Source organism: Aquila chrysaetos, chromosome 5 (assembly GCF_900496995.4).
Source record: "Aquila chrysaetos chrysaetos chromosome 5, bAquChr1.4, whole genome shotgun sequence".
NCBI classification, from domain to species: domain Eukaryota; kingdom Metazoa; phylum Chordata; class Aves; order Accipitriformes; family Accipitridae; genus Aquila; species Aquila chrysaetos.
In genome coordinates this window covers 43,970,618-43,992,909 of record NC_044008.1, presented here as the reverse complement: position 1 = coordinate 43,992,909, position 22,292 = coordinate 43,970,618, and the positions used below count along the sequence as shown (strand labels likewise).

General features: G+C 38.3%; 1 protein-coding gene across 11 annotated transcripts in view; it reads right to left on the bottom strand.

Annotated features, from left to right (window-relative positions):
- Positions 1–22,292, bottom strand: part of TRPM1 (transient receptor potential cation channel subfamily M member 1) — a 115,928-nt gene that overhangs the window by 30,263 nt on the left and 63,373 nt on the right. For 6 of the 11 annotated variants that reach the window (XM_030015211.1, XM_030015214.1, XM_030015213.1 and 3 more), the window contains 12 exons: positions 21,423–21,636; positions 19,727–19,851; positions 18,855–19,026; positions 16,154–16,328; positions 13,845–13,968; positions 9,714–9,786; positions 8,757–8,857; positions 6,376–6,549; positions 4,596–4,730; positions 3,596–3,646; positions 2,732–2,767; positions 1,905–2,045 (listed from right to left, as the gene is read on the bottom strand). In XM_030015211.1, the coding sequence (XP_029871071.1) occupies positions 1,905–2,045; positions 2,732–2,767; positions 3,596–3,646; positions 4,596–4,730; positions 6,376–6,549; positions 8,757–8,857; positions 9,714–9,786; positions 13,845–13,968; positions 16,154–16,328; positions 18,855–19,026; positions 19,727–19,851; positions 21,423–21,636 (1,521 nt within the window). Of the gene's footprint in view, positions 1–1,904; positions 2,046–2,731; positions 2,768–3,595; positions 3,647–4,595; positions 4,731–6,375; positions 6,550–8,756; positions 8,858–9,713; positions 9,787–13,844; positions 13,969–16,153; positions 16,329–18,854; positions 19,027–19,726; positions 19,852–21,241; positions 21,363–21,422; positions 21,637–22,292 lie in introns of those variants that run through there. The other 5 variants (XM_030015215.1, XM_041123847.1, XM_041123846.1 and 2 more) reach the window with 2 other exon arrangements.

The following is a 22,292-nucleotide window of genomic DNA, read 5'->3' as shown; positions in this document are numbered from 1 at the left end:
CTTTGCTTTCTGCGACTTGGGCAGTGTGGCTGGAGCACTTGCTGGTGAAGACTGAGGCAAAAAAAGTCATTGAGTACCTCAGCCTTCTCCATGTCCCGGGTAACCAGGTCTCCTGTTTCCTTCCAGAGAGGACCCACATTTTCCCTAGTCTTCCTTTTATCACTGATGTACCTATAGAAGCTTTTCTTGTTGCCCTTGATGTCCCTGGCCAGATTCAATTCTATCGAGGCTTTAGCTTTCCTAACCTGATCCCTAGCTGCTCAGACAATTTCTCTGTATTCCTCCCAGGCTACCTGTCCTTGCTTCCATTCTCTGTAGGCTTCCTTTTTGTGTTTGAGTTTTTCCAGAAGCTCCTTGTTCATCCATGCAGGCCTCCTGGAATTTTTGCCTGACTTCCTCTTTGTTGGGATGCATCGCTCCAGAGCTTGGAGGAGGTGATCCTTGCATATTAACCAGCTTTCTTGGGCCCCTCTTCCCTCCAGGGCTTTATCCCATGGTACTCTACCAAGCAGATCCCAAAGAGGCCAAAGTCTGCTCTCCTGAAGGCCAGGGTACTGAGCTTGCTGTGCACCCTCCTCACTGCCCTAAGGATCTTGAACTCCACCATTTCATGGTCACTGCAGCCAAGGCTGCCCTTGAGCTTCATATTCCCCACCAGCTCCTCCTTGTTGGTGAGAACAAGGTCCAGCATAGCACCTCTCCTCATTGGGTCCTCTGTCACTTGGAGAAGGAAGTTGTCATCAACGCATTCCAGGAACCTCCTGGATTGCTTATGCCCTGCTGTGTTGTCCCTCCAACAGATATTGGGGTGGCTGAAGTCCCCCATGAGGACCAGGGCTTGTGAACATGAGGCTGCTCCTATCTGTCTATAGAGGGCCTCATCCGCTCGGTCTTCCTGGTCAGGTAGTTGTAGCAGACCCCCACTATAATGTCACCTGTCCCTGCCCTCCATTTAACTCTGACCCATAAGCTCTCGGTCAGCTCCTCATCCATCCCCAGGCAGACCGTGACCTCCAGCTGGTCACTGACATAGAGGGTGACACCCCCTCCTCGTCTCCCCTGCCTGTCCTTCTGAAAGAGCCTGTATCCTTCCATTCCAACACTCCAGTCACAGGAGCCATCCCACCATGTCTCAGTGATGCCAATAAGATCATAGCCTTGCAGGCATGCGCACGTCTCTAACTCCTCTTGTTTACTCCCCATGCTACCTGCATTTGCACAGAGGCATTTAAGTTGGGCCCCTGATGAAGCTGACTTACTGGCTGGAGTGGCTGGAATTCCTTTGTGCTGCTCTTCAGGTGTTCTCCTGCTGACCTGTGATCCCTCTTCAATCTCTGGGCATCTGTTGCTGGCACTGGCATCAAACTGGTAGGAGTGCGATGGATTGACTATGAAATGCTTTACTGAGATTGCAGTGGCTTCCGTAGGATAAGATTTATGCTCACAGTGAGTCCTGTAAAGAACTGCTCTAACAGGTTCATAGTTCTTCTGTATTCAGACTAAACTCTCTGGTTACCCAAGTTAAGGCTACTGTTGGTTGTAATTACTTGATAAGTAGGCCTGGCTTGGCCAATACAGTTTACCATGATAAGAGAGCTACAGCTTCAAGTAGGAATAAGTAAATATACAAACATCACAGTTAGAAATGCTTGGATTGTAAGCTACTGAAATAGGAGTAAATTCACATCCAGATCAATGTGTTTACCACCTTTTGGGTCCTCCCATCCTTTAACACAGATTTTTTACAGGTTCCTTATATAACTTCACTACCAGAGTTTCAACTTCGGTCTTGCAGCATTTCCTTAGAATTTAACATGTAGTGTTTCACAAAGACAAAGAAACAGAGTATTACTTATTTTTCACCATCAGCACGATGGCCACATCCAGAATGAACTCATTCTTACCCTCTTTGGTCCAAATAAATTATTATAAAGAGTCCGAAAACTTTTTCGAGTATAGTTGCAGCGATAAGCTCCACCCATGAGATATTCAAGTACAAGACCAATATCTATTAGGCTGATATGATAATCTGGTGGAAGATTTCCCTACCAAAAAATAAAAAAAACACGAACAACAAAATAAGGACTTAGGATAAGAAAACATAACATACATTTAATTGCCTGGCTAGACATATGTCATGTTTAAACTGGCACATGGATATTATTCACAGCCACTGGTTTCTGTCTCTGCATATTTGTATGAAATTAATGATAACTGATTCACATAATGAAAATTTTTTGGGCCATATTTTTTTTGTTTTGTGGTTGGCAGTATTTATACTTGAGGACAAATTTTCATTTGATTCACTTGTACAATATGTCAGTGTCCATACAAGCCTGAGTTGTTTGCAAGTGTTATATTGATGAAATTAAATAACTTTGTACTGATTATCATTAATCCAGTATAAAAACGTGACTTAATTTAATGGTGAATATGAAGCATACTTTAGATTTTACGGAAACTCGTATTTCATCATAATATTATCTACAGAGTTAACACTACAATGCAGAACATGATTTAGATTAATGTGCAGCCCAGAATCAAAGGAAAAGGCAGACTATAATTTCCACTGTTACACTTAAAAAACGGATAGAGGTATTGACTCTACTAGAACCATGAACTGAAAACTGTGCTTCATTGTTCAAGCTACATCCTACAACAATAACTGATTCTACAGCACCACTGAGAAGTTGCTATGATGAAACAACTATATCCTAAGCAAACACATCACCTCCATGTTAACCCAACCGAATCCCCGAGACTGCCGCTGAATGAGTGAGCCATGAAAATGCAATGAAAAGGAGAAGAGACAGACAGAAAGCAGAACACAGAAGAGCATTAATAACACTCAAAAAGACAAACACTGAATGAGAAAAGTGTTAAACTATGAAGCAGATCAATATAAACTATACATCAACCCAGTACTGTGTAATTCCCACATCTAAATCTCCTGGGAATAAATGGGAGTTTTCCTTGCAAAAAGAAATACAGGCTATTTCATGTAGCCGAATTTTACTGAAGAGCTCCAAAACCTCAAAGAGAGCAAATACGACAACAAATCTTACAATGACTGTTCACATATAATAAACAAATTTACATGTAATGGAAACAAATGAATAACAAATTTAGGACTTGTAGCACTGAGAAACAGAATAGATTTTCTCCCAGGTAAAAGGAGGACTCATGGGAGAAAAGCAACTCAAAAACACACAAGGAAACAAACAAAAGGGAACAAATTCTGTGCTCATGAGTGGGGCTTCCAGTTAACCTAGCAGGCCTTTCCTTCCACTCCTCCTTTGTAACACTGCATTGGAAGCTGCTTGTAAAGAAGAAACAGTTATCAACCTAAATCTCAAATGTTATATTACACTACTAGGAGCTTAACTTTCCTCTCCTTAGTTTTTAAATTACTAGCAGTGCAGCATAGCCTTAGCCGATTCAAACTGACATCACTGTTTGTCACAAGGAGTAATTTAACTTTCCTTTTCTTAAAAGCTACCATCTGATTTCAAATGTCTGCTTTCCCCCATGCTATGCTTGCTTTTACTGTTGACTCACATAATGCAAATGTAATGCTGCTGTTAGTTAAGCTTACCTTTTTCACATCTCTGACTAGCAAATGCAGCGTATTTGGTGGACCCAATCTCTGAAAAAAAAATCATTCACAGTCCATTAGAGCTTCAATTCTTCAGATTTTTTGCAAACACAAATGTAATTAATGATCTAGCACTGTAAGCAGAACTTTAGGCAACCATGTGCCATCCCACTCTGCAGGGGTGAAAAGAAGGAACTGGGCTACAATGGCAAACACATTTCTATCAAGAGCTGTGCAATCCCTTTCTTATAATCCTTTATGTGGTGATTCAAGTCACAGCAGTTTGTGGTATTGTCTGAACTTGTACTTGCTGCAGGAGCCATAAAGGGACTGGAGGACTAGACTGAAGTTATAATGTTGTATGAATGCTGCCCTAGACTACCTGCCATTTAAATGATGGGAAGAAAAACAGTCTAGAAATAGCTATGTTCCTGATGAATTTGCTGTGGGTTGGGTCGGGGAGAATTTGAATAAAAAAGCATGATGTTCTGAAGTTTTGGGAAAAACATTTTGCTTTGCTGGGCCACAAGGAAAAATGATACTAACTTCTGCAATTTGCTAAAAATAAAAGTTGCTGTGTAAGTACTTTGCCAAATTTACAGGTTTATTTCAATAATACTAGAGTATACATACATGAAAAGTAATTGAGATTAAAAGTAAATGACCACTACTGGCTGATATTAAATTTTTACTATCTACATTAGTTCTTTAAGTGTTCTGAACGTGCATTTTAAATACATCACTACATTTACATAACAAACTGCAATAGCTTCTGAAAGCTGCTGTAGGCTTATTAATTAGGAATGTAGGGAAAAAAATAGGACACTATATGTAGTAGCAATGGCTTCCTTTACTGCTGTCCAACATCTGTGTATTGTCAGGGCTCAGAGCGTTTTGGAAAAACAAGCATATCTCAGAAGGAGAAGAGAAAAAAAGGACACCCCTGTTAAATACAGTAGCAAAGATATCACAGGGCGTTTTATTATTTCTCCTCACTCACGGTATTATAAAGTTCTTCTAGTCGAGGAATAGTGAGGAAGTGCTGCATGTTCACTCCATTCTCAATAAGCAGTTTCACAAAGTCCACTCGATCCAGAACCAGTGCATCCAGCATAGCCTGCTCCAGGGAATTCACCTGAATTGCAGAATGGAGAATGTGAGACTACATGAGCACAGAAGAGTTGGTTGACCAACAACCATAAACATTTTCATTACTTCGGATATTCCCAAGTTCCCAAATATGTTGATTAATCTGTCAGTGAAAAGCAATTTAGAAAATTAATGACATTTTACCCATGTGCAAATCAATACAGATGATAGAGTTTTCTGATGTGGTCTTGGGCAAGAGGAGAGCAGTGAAAGAAACCTTTAGCAATACAACTGTAGCTTTCAATCATTTTGTTTAGTATTTTTAACTAAACCAGGCATACCATGCTTGACACATTATGTGAAAAAGATTTACTTGTTCATCATGATTGATAGGAACAAGTTAAAATTTAAGAAAAATGCACTGTATACGTTTAAGAAGAAATTGACATACTTTACCCTGATGTCCTGGTTTTGGCTGGGATAGAGTTAATTTTCTTCCTAGTAGCTGGTATAGTGTTATGTTTTGGATTTAGTATGAGAGTAATGTTGATAACATACTGATGTTTTCAGTTGTTGCTAAGTAGTGTTTATACTAAATCAAGGATTTTTCAGCTTCTCATGCCCAGCCAGCAAGAAGTTGGGAGGGGACACAGCCAGTACAGCAGACCCAAACTGGCCAAAGGGATATTCCACACTGTGTGATGTCACGTCTAGTATATAAACTGGGGGGAGGTGGCTGGCAGGAGGTGGATCGCTGCTGAGGAACTAACAGGACATTGCTCAGCGAGTGGTGAGCAATTGCATTGTGCAGCATTTGTTTTGTATATTCCAATTCTTTTATTATTATTATTGTATTATTATCATCATCATCATCATCATCATTATTATTTTCTTTCTTTCTGTCCTGTTAAACTGTTCTTATCTCACTGCATGAGTTTTACTTTCTTCCCTGATTCTCTCCCTGATCCCACTGGATGGGGGGGAAGTGAGCGAGTGGCTGCGTGGTGCTCAGTTGCTGGCTGGGGTTAAACCATGACACATGATAACTTGCATATGCATCATTTGCTCAAACTGCTGCCTCACAGAGAAAAGGCAACATGTAATGCCAAAAGACTGAAATCATTTGGGAAGAAGCACTTCCTCTTCCTTCACCAACTTAGTTTTACCTTTGGAAAATGTTGGTCAGGAAGCCTAATGGATCTTCTCTTAATATGGTCTAAGTGGTTAGAACCCAGTAGGAAAGGGGAAAATCCCTTGAGCAGCAATCTCCTTGACACATGAACTTTAATCCAGACAACAGGACAATCTAACCTATTGCAACTGGAAAATGAAGCACTTAAAAATGGAGATGTTTAACCTACCTTTGCTGGATAAATAACATGTACAAGGAAGGATGAAGATGTCCACTGGTGTTCTTATTTACTTCTGACAAGTGCAAGGAAGAAGATGAAGCAGATAAGTACTGACTTGTACTGTTGTGGTACGGCTGCATGTGGTGCACATGGGATGAGAGAGGGATTCCTAGCTCAAGGACTGAACAGCATCCCTGCAGAGTCTACTGCTGATCTTGTGAGAATGTGCAAATGAGCATTCTATAGAATGAAAATGTGTATTTTCCCTCTCTCTTTGGCCCCACGATGAAAAAAAAAAAGAATTCTTCAACAGTTTTAATACAAATACTTTCATCTCACCCAGTTCAGGAGTTCAAGCTTTCTTGGATCTGTTTCTTCTTCTGGCTCTTCTTTTCCTTTTCCTCCCTTTTTCTTCCCTTTTCCTTTCCCTCTGGCTGCTTTAGTCTGAGCTGCTGGAGATTTCTTTTCCTTCTCAGGAGCTGTACCATCAGGAGCTGTAAGGCTTCCTAAAGGCTGTATTTTATAATGCATTAGAAGTATTAGAAATCTAATTGATCATACAGTGATTATTTCATTGAATACACTCCTGTTGAACTCGTTCCCCAGTCACCACTTCTCACATGCAGTCAACTAAAAATGATAATTTCCTTAAGTATAAGGACCTTCTTGCATAGCCACAGCTTTACACTTTTTTTAAAGCTGTTCGGTCCCATATAGTCAATAACACTGAAAGTCAAAGTAGTGAAGTAGGTAGAATGTGGAGGATTTCTCTTGCAAAATAAAATCAGTGTGAGAGGACTGGAAAGAGACACTATTCAATTTTGTGACACTTCCATTTCTTTGCTCCCAGTGAAAGCAATAGTTGTCAAAATAAATAGCAACAAGCAAGATAAGGAGCTGTACAGAAAGAACTTAACAAGAATGTTGCATGATGCCAAATAGCATCCATACTGCGGAGGCAGAAAGGAGAGGAAAGAGACCCACTAACTGTTTCGTTTACATTCTGCAGACAATACTTCTGTTTATACCTCTTTAGACCCATTTACTCTTTGTAACATCCTTCCCCCTTCCAACCTATCTACTACCCAAGACAGGGAGACACACATGCAAATAACTTGACACTACTTGTCTGTGACTTGGAAGCTTAACTTGCTCCAGTTAATGCTTAGGTTATACAACCTCCACGAACATGTAAAGTGGATTACAACTATCCATGCTCTGCACAGAGAACTACAGAACCAAGCCTTTAACAAGGCTTGTTTTCTCTGGTTTTGTTTGTCTTAAAAAAAAACAAAAAAAACCTTCTCTGCCTAGCTACCATGAATCCATTTGTAAGCTTGAACAAAACTGCAGCTGCCAACTTGCAGCACAGGCTAGCCTGAAAGCAATCTTTATGAATTTGAAATGACAGTGAATCGCAATTGGCTGATACTGTATCCACAAATTGTTGCAGAGTATGAGTATGAAATAGGTCAAAGCAGTAACTGGCTTCAGTTGCTAGGTGGTATCTCTAAATCTAACCACAATAATATGGAGATTGGAACATTCCCTTCAAATAAATGTTTTATAGTAATAATACTTCATCATCCTTAGGGTGATTAAATCCTCTCTGTATAAGCATTTTAATGAACCTTGAATATTGGAAACATCACATTACCGTAAGTGAAGGAATAAAACAGCACATGCAGCAACATTTGTTTAAATTTAATTATACAGGCTTCCAAATGAAATAAATCTCACCATTATAGATAGTGTGCACATGAATAGCATTCCTTTGAGTGTCATTGTATTGCATAGTTTCAGGAATTACAACTAATTTTTTAAAAAATAGTAATTCTTGCACTTCATTCTTACTGCCTCTTTTAGGCTGGTCTCCTCATGACACTATAGTAGTTCAATACCAGATGGTTCACACAGTAAAGCAAAAAGCATCAATACAGTGAGACATGAAAGTGGCTTAAATAGAGGATTTTGGTTACACAGATGAACAAAGGCACTGCAGTGTTTAACCACTGACTTCAACTAGTGCAGCATGAAACTCCAATAATTTGAGAAAGAAAATCCAACTTCAGGACCTACAGCTTTACTTAAGATCTGCTTCTAAGTTCATTTGGCACAGCTCTGGCTGCCAGAGGCCTGTTTTCTGCAGTGGTTTCTTCTGGTCATCAGGATTTTGCTCCATTAATCCAAATAGAGATTTTCACAGGTATTAATGAAGTGAGCAATGCAATTCCTTCTAAGCAGCTCCAGAATTTTCTTGCCACAGATAGCTGGGGACCTTGCCAACTGCTAGCTCATGTCAAAAAGTCAGAAGTGTAGGCAACGCTAGTGCATCACACAAATTCACTGGGGGTGACCAAGACTTCTATTGTCCAGCTGAATGTAAGGCCACAGACTCTTTCCAGTAAATGCTTTTTTTTTTTTTTTTTTTTGCTTTCAAATCCCACAATGAATCTTAAATACAGTTATTTTTCTGCTTGTCGTGAAATTGCTTTTCTTTCTTTCACAAAGATTAAATTATCGCTAAATATTTGCAAATGGCAGTATAAGGAAATTTCAAAACAAATACGTCATTCTTAATTAATGAGATATCCTACATCAGATCAGCATAAACCAGAATTCAATACTGTTTCTCCTGCCAACAAAATCCAAGCTGTGAATATTCCACCACTTACTTTAAATTGTTAACAAACAAAATCACTAGAAAAACTTTGTCTTACTGGCCAGTGGTGTCCAAAGACAAAGATTTGGCTGCGTGCAATGTCTACACGATTCCAGGCCAAAGCCAAGCTGAGCTGGTCTGGAGCAGATGCATTGGTACCTACCGAGAAACACACAGAAGATTAGTATTTCATGCATGATGAAACAAGATTGGACAACCTTCTGTAATTCACTTCTCCAAGAACTAGAAAACAGCAAGCCTGACTCCATATCGTACTACCATTAGAATAATTCTACCACAAAGCAGTGGATTCATCAAATCAATTTATAGCATTTTCCATTTAACCCCATAATCCTAATTCAAAAGGATTAACCAGATTCTCTCCCCTTTTTCCTTAAAGCTCCCACATTGACTTTATATTCTGACACTAAAGACAGACATTTAACAGTTCTAAAAGACTCTTCCTCTCAGCTCCTTTGGCTGACACTGTAGATATGAGTATAGTAATTCCTCTCTTTATTTCTTAGCTTTGGGGACTCCAGTGATCCCATATTCAGCCCATATCAACTACTATATACCTGCAGACAGAAAACAGTTGTTTCAGCAAACATGACAAACTCCGAATATGGAACTGATCTTAAATTTTACGCTAAAGCTTAAAGACCACAGTCTGAGATCTGGAAAAATCCAGACAGTCTTTTAATCTTCCCACCTTTTTTCCTAACTTTATTAATATATGCTAGAACTGCAATAAAATGTGTTGAAATATCAGTAGTATAGTTGTTGCAGCATTCCCATCCCAGGCTTTTAGGTAAGGAAAGCCACACAAAACTTTCCATCTAGATTTTATGCTTCAAGCTAATCTGAACCTTAAGCCAAGCATGTTCAGGTTACTTGTTAGAATCCAAGCGAATAAATCAAAGACTTAAACATCAAGAGTGAACTTCAGACAGTGTGTAGGACCGTCGTCTTGGGATCAATTTGTGCATCCTTCCTAATTGCTTGCAAAACCCACCTTTGAGGAGAGCAGTTAAGATAGACATCTCAATGTCCTGTTGCCCTTCAGACCCCATGCGGAACACAGTAATCTAAAGGATAGCATAAAACCAAACACACAAAATTACAACACATGAGAGACTAAACGTGTAGATACAAAAAAGAGCAGAATGGTGAAGCTTTATTATTTTCTAAGACTTGAGATTTTTCAAAAAGTACAGTTCCACTAAATTTTTCTTTGAAATCTAATTCTCACAAAAGCATTTAACTAAATTCTTTCAATAAAGTTATCCTAAAATATCCCAACTTGATAAAATTCTTCACCAAACCCATGAATTTTGAAAAGTGGTAAAAAAACTGCCATGCCAAACTGATTTGTTTTCTGACAGTTCAATTACTTTCCAGTAGTAATGAAAATGCCAGCTTGGAAATGGAAATGCTGGTTACCCGAGATAACTATCATAGCATTAATTTTATTGATGATAATACTTAAATGTTTTTTGGTTACAGGATATGCTAAATATTGACAATCAAAAAAGCAGAATCAACTAATAAAGAAAAGCAATTATTTCTAGTCACATTTGCTTCGTTGAGTCCATTACAATTCACTGATTTTAAAAATAGTAATTTGTATAAAGCCTAGCCATTGAACTAACTACATATGAAAAGATTAATAATTCATAGGCAGAATAACCTAATATTCTATGTTAATTAAGTTAATATTGAATGCAGACAAAAAATAACAAATTCTTCATTTTCGGAAAGTAACTCTTCACAGCAGCTGCTAGCATTAAGTACTGGGAATAGCAATTTTCTCAACAGAATAGACTTTGCATGAATGCAAAGACACATGACATTAGAAGAGAGAAGAACTAAAGGAAAAAAATTATCAATTAACACAAAAGCAGACAAAATTATCAACAAATGCAAACCATAAGCCTGCTTAGGCTGCACAGTCAGTGTCTGAATTTTGCTGAGGAAATCAGGCCTGCTCTGATGTGCATTTTAAATTCAAAGCAGTTGACTAAGGCAGGTGTGGGCTCTCTTTTCTCAATGAACTTCTCTAGGAAGGCTGACTCTCTCACAGTCAGCTTATCATAGTCATGCTTATTACCAACTTGATTTCTGATGAAGGCATATGTATGGAACTAATGTTGGCATCGTACAAATGTAAATATAACAGCAGTACATTTACATTACCCAGACAAATCTAAAGACTTCACATTTGGAGCCTTTAAGTAAGATTTTACATAATCAACTGTGCATGCTGGTAATACTTCTGAATGCGTAAGAAAAAAGCATGGATGGGTATCTATTTGATTGCCATACAGAGCACAATTACTAGAAAATACACCGTTTGTCATATTCTGTTCCAAGGGGCATTTGCAGCTGGATTAATCCTCACAGAATTTAGTTCTGGCAAAGGTGTTTAAATATATGTTGCTAAAAATCATGCAAAATTGCATAATCTGACTTTTATGAACCCAAGAACTAAGTAGTATCAAAATCTGATCAAAAATCAAGAACAGAGATAAAACTAAAATGGACCTTCTCTTTTTGCAGAAATCCCTCCCACACTAAAGGGAATTCAGCATCGAATGTAATGAACCTTGGAAAGAAAAGCATTGGAAAGAATGGAGGAAGAAGGGAAACGCTATTAGGAGAAGAGACTTCTACAATACTATATAGGAGGCGGGAAACTACTTGTTGTTATTTAAGTATTTAGTTAACCAATTTTAGTGTCCATCTCTCCAAAGCAAGAGAAAGAAAAAATAGCAAACATCATTAAACTTCTTCATAACATAAACTTCTTTTATGTTCCAAATTCTTTGCTAGCCACCTTTCTACTGATGTGAGACTTAAAGAGTGTTGAATAGTAGAACAGGACATCTCAGAGAATCAGAGTTCATTCAGTGGAACTGATGAACTGGATTTCTGGAGGTTTTTTTGTGGTCCTCTTTGTTCCTTCACTGGAACATCAAGGATAATTCTAATCTGATAAAAGTGATCTCTTCATTTCCAGTGTTTACTTTAATTGCTCAAAAGTAATGTAAAATGTAATGCCTTAATTGGTACTTTGATCATTGGGAGCAGCTTGTATAAAAAGAGGACTAGCACAAAGCTTGATGTACAAATTTGAGGAAGTTTCTTTGCATTATGATTAGTACCATTGTGCTGAGTTGAGCTCTGTATCCTATTACTCTAAGTGGGGATCAAGTGGTATCTTCTTGCATTAGCCCTTCACTCACTAATAATACCAAGTCAGTATGAAACCACACAACAGAAAAGATGGAACCAGAAGCATGCCTGTGCATGGTAGTGACAGCTCTAGCAAAAAATGGCGGGACTGTTCATGTTCTCTGTGGGTAAACCAGGTCAAATTTTAGACAATTTGATGCAAATCCTACTTGCACAAAAGCTACTACTTAAAATCAATAGCACTTACACAAGTAACATATAGGGGCTGCTCCCCTTTCTCACAATACACCTGACCCCATGCTCAAACTAAATCACTGCACTGATTCTGAAGTAAATACATCAGGATTTAGGCTTAGATAACTAAAAATCACATTGTATTAATTTTCTTTGCTACAAATCTGAGACTAGAAATGCAAACACTAGCAGCTACTACATGCAGTATTGCCATGGCAAGTAACAATCAAATACTCCAGGGAAAAGACTTTTCTTTCCCCCTTCCATCATACTTCTCTGGGTACCAGAGCAGGATTCATTATTCCTCATCAAACAACTAAACAATTATTTCTAGAAAGCAAAAGAAAATTCCCTACTCAAAAGAGTAAGAACTGTAAGGAATGCTACATTCAGTTTATTGTTTATTTTAAATTTTAAGAAAAAAGTTTCACATCATCTGTTGAAGACAGTATTAAACTTAGGAAGACCAAAGTTTAGAGTTTGTCCCCAAATTGACCAAAGACAGAAAGTGTGGGCTCTGTGGAAGGAAAACACACTTAGTTTTAAGGGAGCATGAAACACCATTTTTCTAAGAACCTAGAAAAAATTCCCTCTTTTCTCAGCCTCATGAGAAAAGTTTCATCTGCCATTCAAATAGTTTCTTTACAGCTGCTCCTGTTATAGGTGTCACTTCCTTAGTGATACAATTAGGCATCCTGAGGAATGAAACTGCCCCACATTTTACACTTAAATTCAACAGCAGTTTGGTTATCTGATTCCCTACAGACAATCTGAGGAGAAGGCTGTGGTAGTTCTCTCTTCTTTCTATCTAATAGAAATATGCAACTTTACCAAAAAAGATAAAAATATCAGCCATACCAGTTCCAGCTGTAATTAAAAAAAACACAAAAAATCCATCAGACTGTTCATCTGCTATTAAAACAGCTGCTTAGGATTTGTATGAAAGAATGAAATGGAATTATATCAGGACTCAAGGGAGAGGTCATATTTACAAAAATTCACTAAGACAATTAGTCAAAGGAAAACACTCAAAGGTTCATTTTGCCTGCAAAGGCACAGGCACAGTGAACACAATTTCAAGACACTGTTCACAGATGACAGATGTGAATGTTAAAGATTTTCTTCTCCTGAGCACACTTTTTTCTGCAGCTGAGATATGGCAGATGGGCAGGAACCTGACTGAGTGGTACAGTACATAGAACAGGCCTGCAACAAGCCAGGATCAAGCAAGGTTGGGATCTTCAAGGACACTTACTATTTCAATTGCTTTTGAAAGACTTGAAGAGTCCGTTTTACTGGAATGAAAAGCTGTTAAAAAGTAACTATATCAGAAGACCAAAACTGTACTGATGCACTCTGAATGCTTTTTGCTCCTAGGAAGACTTTCTTCAATTATCTTTCCTCTACTTTCTGCAGTTGATCCTGGTTTTAGTGCATTTATCTCAGCGTCTTAGTCTGTATTGCAGAAGTCCGTGAAAAATGATTCCTATCAACTTACACAGGAGAAGAATCTGAAATTGGTTTTAGAGGCTTTCCAGAAGACAAAATCCCTTTCTTGGCCTATGGTTATGAATGAATGATTGTGTACATTTATGGAGCTATATGGGGAAAAAAAAAAAAAAGGTTAAACTATAACCCTGGGAGAATAGCACTTGAAAGTACTCTATAAAGTTTGGTCACAGAAATTATCTTTGTGAACTACTTTCAGGACACTCACAAGTTCTTTTTTTTTCATGCACTCCATGAGAATGATGAACAGCTGATGAGCTTGATTCCTGTTGTAGTTAAAGGTTTTCTGGATGGTAACTAGAAGCTGGTCTCTAAGGGATTCGCTTATTATCCTAAATGAAAAATGAGACATAAAAGAAGTTATTGCCAGAATTAATATATATTCAAAAGGCCTGCTGTTTGAGAAACAATTTTTCATCCACCAGTGCAATGACTTAATTTTGAAAATAAATGAAAACACACAGCATCTTTGCATTCAGTACAGGTAAGGAGCTCATGAAGAGTTAACAGTTAACCAGAAAATTCATACCCAGACTGGCTCTTATGCATCTCAGTACTTCAGCATTGATTTAAAAACTGACAGGCAACTTGAACTATCCTTTCACCCTGGAATATAATGCAGATAGCTCTTACTCCTGTTATATATTATCAATATACTTTTGTTAAGAAGTTCAGTCTTCAGGATTTCAGCAGTACACCTTTAGAGGACTTCTACCTGTGCCTCTAAATGTTGCAAGGCCCTTTGCATATAGCTAAACACCCGAAAATATTTCACACTACTGGTATGTCCCCTTGGTTATCCTCTTAAACAGAGGATTTAAATTGCTAGCATATCTGAAACCTCATAATACCCAACGGAGAAACAAACAAACCAAAAGATGATTGAAGAAATTAGATCAAAAACATTCTAGAAAGGTCAGAAATGTTTGATCTCTCAAAGCAAACTGAAACAGAGCCCTTCAGTCTTCATCCATTTCCTAATAAAACACATGTATTTTCAGATGATGGCAAACGTTACCAGCAGGCATTCAAAGCAGTGAGACAGCAGAGCCTGTGAAGTGCAGTACAATTCAAAGTTCATTGTGAGAAAATGATTCTTCTAGACAGCAGGGTTGACAAAAAATTCTCATTACAGGCCTGCCTTACCAGATGAACACATTCATCTCATCATAATTATTGGAGAGGAAAATTGGACACTACATCATATGCACTGGGAGAGAAAGTCATGCAGTGAGCAGATCTCAGACAGACTGATCCTGATAAGCTCTTTCAATTACCTACGAGCCGATAGGAAGGATGAATGAGAAAGAAAAAAAAAAAAAAGGAAGTTTGATCTAAGCTAAGGAGGGTTGATCGATGGAAAGGAAAAGAAAGTTGCTGAATCATAAATACTGTTGGTAGGATTAAATATGTACTGTGTGTAAACATAAAAAAATCCAGCATCAGAGCTGCTCTCCCAATTCACCAAATAACATCTGCATTGCTTGACAATACTAGTTGTCTGCTTAATATTTAATCCAAGCTAAACTCTAACTTCAGTCAAGGAAGCAGGCTATATCTTCAGTTCAAGACGGGTGTGTCACACCCGAATCAAGACAATATGCTAGGTTTTTGCCAAGATCTGGCTACTAAAGATAAAATCCTGATATTAACAATGACAATGGGGAATGTACATTACTTGACTGGGAGAAGCAGTATTTTAAATTAAAAATGCAATACTCTGCTTCTACTTGGAGTATTTGTCAGGACAGATCTCTTACTCTGCAGAGCAGGTGAGCTTTATATGCTGCTAGTATAGGCTTTGTATCTTCTTTAAACTAACCATAGTTTTTATCAACCAAAGGGGCAGACAACCAACCATAAAAATAACAGATTCCAAAGAACTTTGAATTAGGAGTGACTTTTACAGATTCATTTGGGCAATGGATAGAAGAGCTGTGGAGCAGAATGCTTCAGACAACATCCTCCACTCTGTTCATGATATCGGGCAGCGCTGCCCTGAAGAACCGCCACAGATGCAAAAAACAGCAAGAGAATGGAAGGAAACGCAACATTTTTTTCAGCTGGTCTGGCACTCCTGGAGAATGAAGCTCATTCGCACAACACACTAGAATCAGGCAGTACAAATTTTGCAAATACATGCACTAATTAACCTCAGCTCTGGCCTGAGACAAAGCGTAATTCTTGGGAACCACTTGTTGCTTCCTTCTAACATCCCCAACCCAGCACCAAGTATAGTGCAGCAAACTTTGATGGAGCTTGTATGACAGTGTGCTGCACTGAGAGCAAGCTTATTTCAATGGACCATCAAATACATTCCAAGTGGTAATAATTTCCACTCATTAACACCAGGGCTAAGACCAAACGGGCAACAAAAGTTGACTGACAGCAGAATGCCTCTGTTAGTAGCATTTTGTCCCTGAGGTAGTTTTTTATGAAGCTTTAATGAAAGCAAGACATGTAGTCCTACATTGTCCTCACCAGCAAGACACAGCTTTGGTGGAGATAAAATCTTACCCTCCTTCTTCTGAATACTTGTGTGCAAATGACAGAATATCTGATGCTCGTCCGCTACCATCACATATCACAACAGGGAGAGGGGGTTCTTCTCGTAGACACTCTAAGACAATGGAGATCACATTGGGACCCCCTTCTACTATGAGCCCAACTACAGGAACACCTTGTCCCAGCCCTGCAAAAAACCAAAAGAACAGAAACAAAAAAAGAATTGTCATTGAAACTTAGTTTAAGAGGTTGAGATATTATGAGTGGATGTGATTTCTGTGTTACAGCATCACTTCAAACCAGAGCAGTTAGGAAAAATGATGGCCAACACCAGGAAAAATGTCCATATGCCATTTCATAGCCCCAAAAGAAAAAGATGTCTCTGTGCCCTTGCTTTTGCATCAGCTCCATACTGATCATTTATTCACTCAGTGTTGGTGAATTCACTCAGTGTTGGTGAACTGTTTGTAATCTCTTTTGACAGACACCACATACAGATAAAACAGATAACGTGATTCTCCTATTACTTCATTAGCTTCACTGTTACTTGGATGGCTCCCAGTTACTGTGTCTTTGATGCTTTTAACTCTTCACTGGTTACAATTAGGAATTCTTCAGTAAGGTGACATATACCTATGCTTTCTCCTAAGATAAAAGTCTTTATCATGAGGCTGAAATGGCTGGCCGATGGAAGAGACGACAGCTGAGCATCCCTTTGCTGTCCCTGCCTCACTGTGATCTCCAGGCATAGGATGACAAAGGGAAGCCCACAGGTCACATGGTCTCAGTAGCCTTGGTCACAAGATACTTGGGGAAATGAAGGACAAAACATTACCTGAAGGCTGACTAATCCCACTATTATAAGCATTTGAATTCAGTTCTTAATCTGTAAAATGACCAGCGCTTTATAAAGAAGATGCACTTTTTTGTACGGCTGAGAACACGTGAAAGAGTTCATATTTTCAACCTTCATTCCTCTCTGAAGAACAGGAACACCAAGCACAATAACAGCAGAAGCTTCCTGACATCCTCCTGCCAGTATACCCCAGCTCTGATAAGGAGGAGTCACAGAGCATGGGCCAGCCTGTGTTTCCATGAAATCCTTAGTGATTCCTGCTGAGATTTCCAGAAGAGATGCCTGTGCTTGAAGGGATTAAAAAGAAACAAAACAACTCCCTGTATGTTTTTACTAGTAGGTGTACTGCAGCCCTTCACAGAACTCTTAATTCCTATGTGTATTCCCAGCTTTGCCCTTCTCATGACAAACATCACCAAACACTACTTAAATCAGAACCAATATCCCCAGCCCCAGTGGTATTAAAATAAATGATACAGAACATCTTGCCTCTGTGCCCTGACTTCCTTATCTTCCAAGCCAGTGCTCCCTTTTACAATGTTACAACTCTCCCAGCACTTCTGCAGAAGACAAGGATGAAAAAAGCGTAGTACAACTCTCCCAGCACTTCTGCAGAAGAGGAAAGCAGCATAGCAAAACATTAGCTATTCTGATGTCTGTGGGCAACAGTGCATGACGCTGTCTCCACACTCAAAGGCCAGGGGCATCATTTTGGAGAGTTCAGTTTAAGCTTACCGTAGGCAAAAAGCAGCACTTAAAGACTTTCCAGAATGTTTAGACACCCTGTGGTTGATCTTTAACTGCGCCTTTCAGCTTTACCTGGCACTCTACTTCATTTTTCTGCTCTACCCATAAGAGCACTCAAACCCTATTAGAAACTGTTGTAGAGTTCAATGAAATTGTCATTCTGAATGTCTGTTTTTTTCTTATTTATACAGGCCTACACAGGTTACAACAGCATCTGCAAGAAGTCAGAAAGGCAGCCGGTAGAACTGATGTCTATTCTCCAGTAGTTCTTAATTGGAATGTGGATTCAAAGACTATTAACTTTTTTTGGACCATTTTTAATTAGGTCGGTTTTTTTCAAGTTGCTGGAAAACCACAGCTACTAAAATTTTTTATTTATTTAATCTTTAAAAAAATCATTTTTTTTCTACAAAAATGTTAATGAAAAAATGTCTTTTAAAAGAACTTTTTTCTAAGTAATGACAAAAAGAATTCTAGAAAGTTGTTTTAGAGAGGCTGTAACAACTGGCAGAAATTTTAAAACTGCACAAAACTCTAAATATGAAAGCACTGATGTGAAATTATCTTGGTAATGGCTTCATTAAAAATCAAAATCCCAGCTGAGTATATCTGGAAGATCAAAGAATTTTGAGTGTGATTTTTCAAATTAAACAAATTCATATAAAAGAGAAAATAAAATGTTAGTATGAACATTTGGAATCAGAAAACACTGAGCCGCAGAGGATTCCTGTAAGCAGGAACTGTACAAAATCACCCCATTCTGTATATTTACTGATGCTTATGAATTCTAGCTAGAAGTGCACAAATTCTTTAAATTTCCCTTTTCTTAAATTCTTACTGCTCTGAAGCTTCTCCTCGCTATTATTTGTCAACTTTTCTTCCTCCCTTTATGCAATCCTTACTTTTCTGGGTTTTCCATGCTGTTAGATGTTGACTCTTTTACCACTTACCAGACAGCATATGTTCTAGTTTAGTCACACAGTCCTGATCAAATTCCTGCTAGAAAGAGCTGGAAGAAGCATTTAATTTCAATACCTTGAAGTATTTCAAGCCCTTCTTCCCTCCCTTTCTTTAAGATGTTATGTTTACAGTTTGCCCCGCTGTACTTACGTGTGTTAATTTTCTGGAGGGAAATGTGTTTTTCCAACTGACGTCGTAACTTTACTTCAGCTCCATATTTACCTAGCGTACCATTGTCTGCCAGAATAAAGTGGGTATGGGAACTGTTGAGCACAGAGAGCTTGCTTAGAGGGTTTGACATTGTTTGATAAACCCGTGTTACCTGTGTGTCAAAAGGATAGATGCACCTAGATTAGAACTAAGAACTAAATGTGAAAATCCCCCACACTGCCCAAGAGAAGCACATGCCTTATGAGGAAACAAATCAACCAGACCTTTATAACAAAAAATAGAGAACTAGAAATTGAGCTTGCTTTTACATTCAGAACTTGAACTCTTCACAGCAGTGTTTTCTTTGGAGGATGACAGTCACATCTGTGCACTCTCCTGCATGTGTTCCCTTAAGCTCATTAATGTACTCTCCTTGATCACACACTGTGTTACATAATCCTCTTACTGCATTAGAAAATACATTCTCATTTGGAGTTCCTAGTAATTAATATGCCACTGCAGAGTACCCATCTACAATAAATGCCAGCCTTGTACACATAAAGGCCCTTACATGATTTATACAAGTCTCAGCATGCCACACTGAAGTTAGGACCTAAAACTCTGTCACCAGAGAGAGGTCTCTACTATTGAAAGCAATGGAAACCTCACTAGCTCCATATTTACATTGAGGTCATATGTGACAACCTGACAAATATATTTAAACAACAGCTTTTCTTCAAGAATTCATTCAATTTCAGCTCTTAGGCATGCTTCAGAAACACTGAAAATATTAATACTCCAGAAAGATGAACAGTGTATTTTGTTACACAGCTGGCATTGCTAATTACACAGGAGTTTCCTTAAAGACTTACATCTTTTCCTATCAGATCTTCCTTGTTTTCTACAATGCCCCACGGTGCAATTCCTATGGCACATATTCGTCCTCTGGATTTGGAAGAATGATCTTTCAAGGCATCTCCCACATGACGAATGACACCTACAGGTACAATTAATTTAATTCATTCTTGGCACTTTTGAGAGATCACTAAACAACAGAATTTTCTTCTCGCGTCTCATGGAGCTACCTGCTTTTCTGGATTGCTTTCACTACTAAACTGGTATCTCTACTTTATAATAGAACATGCAATGCAGAAAACCCCATACTTTTATTTCGTAGTAGTTGCATGTAAATCCTATTGCCTTTTCACATCCTTGTTCTGAATTCAATGAAGTCTTTGAAAGTCTTAGGCATTAGACCTTTGTTGTAAAATGAAAGTCAAAGGAATTCATTCTTATTTTACATAGTTTTCTCAGAAATAACTTGATATAAAGATTTATTTCAGCTAAATAGAGATATTGTTATAGAAATATTATAATGAAAGTTTGTATCTGTTTTTTGAAGATCACTCAGAATTGATATTAACATAAATGAAATTAATTAGAAACCAACTGGTCTCAGAATGTAACAATATATAGGGAATCATCAAACCAGCTATTTTTCAACATGTCTCAAATTTTGGACATCATATCAGACACTGTTTTTTTGACAGAATCCAGGGACAGTGCCAAAAACCTCCTGGTGGAGTTACATGGAGTTGCTATACAACTGATGTTTTAGATATGGTCAAAAAGGAAACACAGAAACATAAAACTGTTTCAGGTGGACAGAGAACTGGAGAAAATGCAAACAGGAGATTGCAATGTCTTCAAGTTCACAACTGACTTCAGGTTTGTGTTTCAAGATTGCTAATTTACAGTCATTCATTTAAGAATAAATACCTTATATAATTACAAGACAGCTTGTGCATGTGTGGTGGTAGGTGATCTCATGGAGACAGTGACTCAGGGACATGGCATTTAAGGTGGATAATCAATTGATCACTAACTCTCAGAGAGATCACACAGCCTAAAGACTAACTCAGTCCTTGGCTGCATGTACAGGGAAGTGTCAAATGGAAGCAGAACGGCTAGTTTACTTCAGGGATTAAAAGCTTCATCAAGCACTGTCTCAAAAATTGCAGTGTCCAAAATCCAAGAAGGCTGTTAAAAAACAAGAGAGAGTTCAAAGCAGAGGTGTGATAATGACTGAAGGACTGGAAAACATGCTTAGTGTGAGAGTTTTATGGAACTCAGCCTGTGCTGTTTGACAAAAGTTCTGTGTACGAAAACATGCTCAAGAAATATACTTTTAGTAACAGAAAGATCTTTGTACAAAAAAACAGAAAGAAGCTAAAGCTAGGCAAATTTGGAGTAGGAGATTTCTTAACTACAAGGATAACCAACCACTGAAAAAAAAGTATTATAACTAGTGGCAGACTTCTTGCTACTGAAACCAAGGATGAAAATTTTTTCAGGGGAAACACTGAGTAATGCAAATCGATACTGACCCAGGAAAATCTTATGGGCTGGGCTGGGTAGGAGATTAACACAAATTATTACAATGCTCCTTTTTTGGTCTAGTGGTTAATGACTCGTTCATGTAGACTTAAATCTTCTGCCTGTGGGAAAGATTAGTGAATGAACATCACTGAATTCTTAAGTAAACTAAAAGTGCTGGTAATTGCTTACCTGTACTAACACCTCCAGTGAAAATCCAAGCTCCTGTGGTCATGGCAGCCTTTATCAGACCTTTTCCAAACACTTGCTTTAATTTAGGTTGCATTTCAAAGTTCTGGAGGCCTCCATGGACAGAGATTAAGAGTTTGGGCAGTTCCAGTTGCCAGTCTTTCACCATGAGATGCAGCAGAGAATCTGGTTTAGTGTCATATGACACACGGATATACTGCAAAGAGCAACGTGTAATATTATTACTCTATCTGCTCGGTAAATTCTCTATTGACTAAGCCAAGAATGCTTATATTAAGCCTTCCGTCTTGAAGAAAGAGTTTTAGAATTTTTAAGCAACACATTATTAAATTTCTCTGCTGCTTATGATTAGAAAAAACAGTTTGAAACCTTTCACTTTGCTATTGAAAATTAACCATTCACTTCATGAATTTTAAAAGCACCACTTTCCTCTCTTCACTGACCACAATCAAGTGATCCTAAACTCTTATTACAAATCTGCATTGCTGGAAGCCACCTATTTAAAATGACTGGAAGGTGTTTTGTATTGTTCCTAAGACCTCTGGTTTGACTGCCAATGAGAAGCAATGACCTTCATAAGAAATAGGAGGCTTATGTTACATTTTATCCCATTCACTGTTGATGTACATATTTCTGCCTCCAAAGCAATGATTTGCATTCTTCTCAGTTTAGTTCCACCACTGTGATTTCTTTTCAAACTACTACTCTATCAAGGAGAACCAGGAAATAAACTCATGCTTATTTCTGCTTTAAAAACAAACAAACCACCACTAACAAAACCCACCAACCTCTCCCATACATTTTGGACAAGTTTTTGCAATGTGGTTGTCTCGAGTGGCAGTCTCAGCAGAA